This window comes from Gracilinanus agilis, chromosome 4, assembly GCF_016433145.1.
Source record: "Gracilinanus agilis isolate LMUSP501 chromosome 4, AgileGrace, whole genome shotgun sequence".
NCBI lineage: Eukaryota > Metazoa > Chordata > Mammalia > Didelphimorphia > Didelphidae > Gracilinanus > Gracilinanus agilis.
This window is the reverse complement of record NC_058133.1, coordinates 81159164-81165907: the sequence shown is the minus strand read 5'-3', so window position 1 is coordinate 81165907 and position 6744 is coordinate 81159164. Positions and strand designations below refer to the sequence as shown.

The 6744-nt window shown below is 42.0% G+C and overlaps 1 protein-coding gene across 1 annotated transcript in view; it reads left to right on the top strand.

The window, feature by feature from the left end:
- Positions 1-5806, top strand: part of NIBAN1 (niban apoptosis regulator 1) — a 199994-nt gene extending 194188 nt beyond the window's left edge. Inside the window, exons 13-14 of the mRNA XM_044672000.1 lie at positions 1018-1129; positions 4137-5806. Of these exons, the coding sequence (XP_044527935.1) occupies positions 1018-1129; positions 4137-5260 (1236 nt within the window). The 3' untranslated portion in view covers positions 5261-5806. The remainder of the gene's footprint in view (positions 1-1017; positions 1130-4136) is intronic.
- The last annotated feature ends 938 nt before the right edge of the window (positions 5807-6744 follow it).

Below are 6744 nucleotides of genomic sequence, written 5' to 3'. Positions count from 1 at the left end.
CCTCCCCTTCCCTTTCCCTTCACTCCCCTTCCTTTCCCTCCCCTTCCCTTCTCTCTCCTTCTCTTCCTTTCTCTTCCATTCCCTGTCCTTCCCTTCCTTTCCCTTCCCTTCCTTTCCCTCCCCTTCCCTCCCCTTATTTTCCCTCCCCTTCCCTTCCCTGTCCTTCCCATCCTTTCTCTTCCCTATCCTTCCCTTCCTTTCCCTTCCCTTCCCTGTCCTTCCCATTTTTCCCTTCCCTGTCCCTCCCTCCCTTTTCCCTAGTTTTTACTTTCTCTCTTAATAACAATTCTTAAACAGAAGGGCAAGGACTAGGACTAAATGGGGTTAAATGACTTGCCTAGGGTCATGTAGCTAGGAAGTGCCTGAGGCCAAATTTGAACCCATGTCTTCCCAACTCTAGACCTAGTGGCTTTATCTACTCTGCCATCTAACTGCCCTTCCTGCCTTTTTTTTTTTTTCTTCTTTTCTACTATAATATGATCTCCGACAATTGCTTTCACTTCTCTGGGGCTCAGATCAGACTTGATGGCCTCTATGGTCCTATCTAGCTTTAGAGTTATGATCTACAAATAAGTCTAAATCCTACAGATCCAGACTAGAGCCAGTGAATTGTTCATTGGATCATAGCTCTAGAATGCGAAGGAATCTTCTAGGCCATTTTGTCTAACTCTACTCTTTTTTTATAGAGGAGGAAACCAAGGGGTCAGCATGATGAAGTAAATTGCCCAAGGTCACATAGATAGTAGTAGAGTCTAGGATTTGCAATCCAATTTTCTGACTCCTAATTCAGTTGGTCAATATCACCTATCCTCAATTCATTTCCATTAAACAAATATTGATTAAACATCCACTATATTCACAATGCCTGGCACATAGTAAGTGCTTTAAAAATGCTTGTTGACTGACTGAAAGGCGTAGGCACTAGGATTACAAAAACAGAAAAAAAAATCCCAACTTTGCCCTCAAGGAGTTTACATATGGAGACTTTCTCTTCAACCTTTCTCTTTAACCATCTAGGAACTTCAGAAATATGAGCAGTTCATCTTTGCAGATCATACCAATGTGATCCAGGTTGAAAATGTCTATGAGGAGATTTTGTATCAGATCCTCCTTGATGAAACTGTGAATGGTAAGACTTTTTTTTTTTTTTCGTTTTTGATGTTCTTAGAAGTGAGGATTCCAATCAGAGAGGGAAAAAATGGAAACAGGTCTCAAGGAGTCCATTTAAGATACAGAAGGGTAAAAGGAAAGTATGTGGGTTTCCTAGAAAGAAGGGAAGAAAGAAATGGGAGAGGTAGGTAGGTAGGTAGGTAGCACAGTGGACTCCTAGAGTCAGGAGGATCTGGGTTCAAATTTGACCCCAGACACTTTCTAGTTGTGTGCCCTGGGTAAGTCCCTTAACTCAATTGCCTAGCACTTGCTATTCTTTCTTAGAGCTGATACTCAAGGATTTATGGAAGGAAGGAAGGAAAGAAGAAAGGAAGGAAGGAAAGAAGAAAGGAAGGAAGAAAAGAAGGAAGGAAGGGAGGGAGGAAGGAAGGAAGGAAGGAAGGAAAGAAGGAAGGAAGGAAGGAAGGAAAGAAGGAAGGAAGGAAGACAAGGATGAGAGAGGGAGCTAAAAGAGTAATTTTCTTCCCGATCCCTATTCATTTAAAATCTTTGGGTGACTCCAAACAAAGGCAAATGCCCAAACCTTCCTCCCTGTCACATTTGATAAAAATGCCTTACCCCAGTAGGCATGAGCCTCACTGTCAGTGCAGTATAGTCAGGGGAAGAAGGACCTTCTCTCTAGCTGAAATACAGCCTTTTTAGTGGGAAGAGCTGCTCATACTCATCTGTAGAGCTTAAACACATCCTCCAACCTTGTTTCACCCAGCCAAAGAGTAGGGATATCTTTAGTCAATATACCTGTCTCAGAAGATCAAATGCTTCAATGGACATAAAGTTCTTTGTGAAGCATAATGTTCCCTATCTGGGCCAGCTACCATTTTTATAGCACCATAGGTTTTGCCCTGGAAAGGACTTTAGATAGATAACTAACCTAATACAGCACCTTCATTAGATATTTTTGTTTCACTTGATCCTCATGACTGTAGGAGCTAGGTACTATTATCAGCTCTATTTCTATAGATCAGTGATTCCCAAAGTGGGCGCCACTGCCCCCTGGTGGGTCCTGCAGCTATCCATCGGGATGGTGATGGCCACAGGTGCATTTATCTTTCCTATTAATTGCTATTAAAATTAAAAAAAATTAAATTTCCAGGGGGCTAAGTAATATTTTTTCTGGAAAGGGGGTGGTAGACCAAAAAAGTTTGGAAACCATTGCTATAGATGAAGAACTTAAATCTGAGAGAAGTTGTGACCTACCCAGAGTTACCCAGCAAATAAGTGCTTGAAGTAAGACTCAAACTCAGGTCTCCCTGTCTCCAAGTCCAATATTTTATTCACACATTAAGTTGCCTTCATAGCGGCCATCTAGTTCAACCTCCTCATTTTACAGATGAGGATACTGAGGCCTACAGAATTAAATGACTTGCTATAACACAGGTAGTGAGTGACAGAAATGTAGTTTGAACCCAAGTCCTCTGACTCCAAATCCAGTGCTCTTTCCACCATACTGCAGGACCAGTGACTTTGACCAGGAGCAAAAGATAAAAGGCAATGACCTAGTGCCCTAAAATTCATCATTACTCTTTAGTACTCAGGGCCTTGCAAGAACTAGATCATCCTTAGCCTAGGGATAAGGGTAGAGAAAACAGAAATTTAATGTGTGGGCTACTTAAAAGATTGTTGTGGTTGAAACATGCTTACTCACTGTGAAGATGGCCCTTGAGCATCACATTACCCCATTACAGAAGGGATCTATCTGCCAAATGCCTTGTGTCCCAGTAGAACTACTCAGGATTTCTGGGACTAAGAGGTTGGTCTATTCATAACTGAGAACCCTGGAGAATTAAGAGAGGCTCTCATACTCTGCCTACTCAGGCCATGTAAGGGAAAAGAAAGTGAAAGAGAGAGTCTAAGAAGAACTCTCCAATTCCAGAATTCCACTTCCACTAGTATTTACTGAAAATGTACTATGTGATCACCCTTGTGCTAGGCCCTGTTGACAGAGGAGATTATTCATCTAGTTAGGGGAATGAGACATGCACATATCAACAATTAAATCATAACATTGCATAACAGTTAGTCAATCAAATAAGCAGATCTTTGCTGTCTAGTGTGTGCCAGGTCTGGAGAAGGAAATAACAAACCTCTCCAGTATCTTTGCCAAGAAAATCCAGCTGTGTGGCTCAGTGGATTGAGAGCCAGGCCAGAGACAGGAGGTCCTGGGTTCAAATCTGGCCTCAGACACTTCCTAGCTATGTGACACTGGGCAAGTCATTTAACCCCCATTGCCTAGCCCTTCCTGCTCTTCTGCCTTGTTACCAATTAAACAGTATTGACTCTAAGATGGAAGGTAAGGGTAAAAAAAAAATCCCAAATGGAGTCATGAAGAGTCAGACATGACTGAAATGACTAAACAACAGCAAATTTGCTAAACACAATGCTGAGGGGATGCAAAGCACAGTGTGCCAAGCAGTTGGGGTACAAAGAATGGCAAAAGACAGCTTCTGCAGTCAAAGGAATTCACAAACTAATGGGGCAGGAGAAGGACAATATGCAAACAGTTATGTAAAAATGAGATATAGGCAGGATAAATCAGAGGTAATCAATAAAGGGAAGGCACTAGCTTTAGTGCTATCACTATCGCAAGGGATATCAGGAAAGGTTTCCTGTAGAGGGTGAGATTTTAATTGGGACTCAAAGGAAGTAAATTATTCCATAAAATAAGAGGACTAGACAAGATGGTCTCCAAGTTGCTTTCTAAATCTCGACCCTGTGCCCCAGGGACACTGAAGGACCAGATGAGTTGTGCCCATATTAAGGACTGAAGGGTTCTGAGGAATGAAAAAGCCATTTCTGCCTATTGTGATCAATGGAAGGTTTCATGCAGGAGACAGGACTTGAGTTGGACCTAGACAGGTGTGTGGGATTCGGTTGGGAGGGTACTTGGGGTTCTGGCTGGAAACGTGATGCCCAGCCTATTCAGAGTGGGATGTAAACTTTTCGTTTTACTTTCTGGTCCTACACAGTGATAAAGGAGGCTGCTGTTCTCAAGAAACACAATCTTTTTGAGGACAATATGGCTTTGCCTTGTGAAAGTGTGTCCAGCTTAACTGATCTAAAAACCCCCTCTGGGTCCAACCAGGCCAGTCCTGCCAAGAAATCATTGAAAGGCTTGGAAGCAATTTCAGACCATGAAATATCAAGTAATGAAGTGTTCCTCATGTCAGAGGAGAAGAAGAGCTCAGAGGCCCATCCTGAGTGTGCATATCCTTCTGCCAGAGAAGAAAACTTGCCTTTCTTGCTGGCTAGCCCTTCTCTAAATGCCAGTGAGAAAGTGATTATTACTAGAATGTTTGACCAGGTCGATTCATCCCCTTTGGTTCTAGCAGCCCAAGAGGAAAAGGCAGATCTTCCAAGCACAAACACACTTAGGATGGAGTTTGGAGGAATTCCCGAGAAAGCAAACCAGTCTGGGGAGAAAATTCTTGCTCCAGACTCCTTGAGTGAGATTAGAAATTTGTTGACAGTGACTATCGAGGTGCCAACAGATCCTGCCCAGAAGGAAAGAGGAGAAGCTATGGGGGATGATGTGAACCAGCAGGGGAAAGGAAGTGAGAATGGAGAAAAGAAAGAAGAAACCCAAATTAATAAAGAAGCAAAACCAACATCCATATTCCATTGGGAAGACCGCACTTTTGGTGAGCTTAGTGCCAAGGTATCTTTTCCTTCCAGTCCCGAGACCAGTGGTACAAGTTCGATGCAGTTCCCAGAAGTGGGAGGCTGTGGGCCTCAGCCAGATTGTGTTAAACTCTCAGGAGAACACAGAGAAGGGGAAACAGAGTCAGAAGCTGCTACCAGTGTCTGGTATACTGAAGCAGACAATTGTAAAGTTCCCAAAAGTGATCAATTGCCAATAACAAGTATGTATAAAGGGGGCACTTCACTGTTGCAAGAATCAGAAAGTGCCCAACTCCAGGACATCCCCAAAGGAGCTGAAATGGAAAGTTCATCTGCCTTTTTTCTTAAGAGTAAGCTTTTAACTAAAGAAGATTGCATTTTGAGTGCTGACCCCACCAAAATGGAATCTGCTGGGCAGAGCTTCATTTCTCTGAAGCAAGAGAAAGAGAATAATCCCCTTGCACAAATATAGGTACCCAAAGATTCAGAACCCCAATAGCTTAATAATGCTGGTGGAATGACAAGTGCCAGTGGATACATGAAAATGTTCCAGGCATGAAAGACAAAATCTCCTTGTAAAAATAACCAGGAGAGCTATACAGAGCACCAGTCCGAAAATTAGCCAAGGTATAGTGGTGGGAGAGTTTCTCTCTAAAAACAATCAGTTAAGAATTATTAGGAGATTTCATTTAGGGTTTTCATGCAGGTTTCTATGAGAAAAATATTATAAGTCTTGCTGCACAGAGGTTACATGTGATTGGGCAATCTTTTATTATTAAACCGCAAGCTCCTATTAATAAGCAATGTTATTCTCGATGAAAAGGAAAAAAAAGAAAAATATTACAAGAAGATCCTTTAAACTAAAAAGTGAAACCCAAAAGAAAGCCTTAGTTACCATATCCAAGCAGCAGCCCACCCTGGCAAGGCAAACTGTTCTGAGGAAATGATTGCTTCAGTTTTCATAAGAATTTCAAAAATAATGGAGTATCCTGATTTAGGAAGGACAGAGAGAGAGGGAGAGGAGGAGAGATGGGGGAGAGAAAGGACTAAGAGGAGGTGGAAATGGGGTGGGGAAGGGAGGGAGGGAAAGAGGAAGGAAGAAAAAGACATTGGAGGGAGAGAGAGATGGGGCATTTGTGGCAAAGAAACTGTGATTAGGTTTCACAATCCTCTCTCTCTCTCTCTCTCTCTCTCTCTCTCTCTCTCTCTCTCTCTCTCTCCCTTAAAAAGACTAATGCAAATGTTTACAGTAATGTCAGTTTTCACTATTCATTAATATTCCAGCTCCTCTGTCTCCTAGGAGTTCATCAATCATCCACAGCCAGGCTGAACAAAACAGTGAGCTCATTAACACAGTCATTGCAGCAATTTGAGGCCCATACATGTTAATTATGTTATAAACGTAGGGATCTTAATGAGGGGAAACTGAAAAGTCTTAAGAAAGAAAGAAAGAAAGGTTGTAGCCAATTAAACTTCTCCTCAGACCCATTAACCCATTGGAATTGTGAATTTCTTGTGATCACCTGTCACCTTTGTGTTTGTAACTTTGGTTTTTGGTTTTACATTCGACAAACATTTTTATCAGGCTATCGACTGTGTGCCAGGCATTATGCCAGGCTCTGCAGATACAAACACAACAAACTGAACAATCCCTCCTCTCAGGGAGCTTACATTTTCCTCCAGGGTTGAGGTGGAGGATGAAAAGGAGAGAATACAACGTTTTTCTTGCAACTTTGTATTGGGAAAACATTCAGATTTGGCAGTCAAGTTCACTTTGCAGTTGTGAACCTCAGATCCAAAAACAGTTGGTCCTCCTTATTTGTTGTCTGTAGGACAAATCTGAACTAGGTTGTCTGACTAAAAACAAACAACGACAACAACAGAGCTAAAGCTCAAGGTAGATTTATTCTGGAAAGGAAGAAATTTGTGAATTATTTTAAACTCTTGATAGACTGA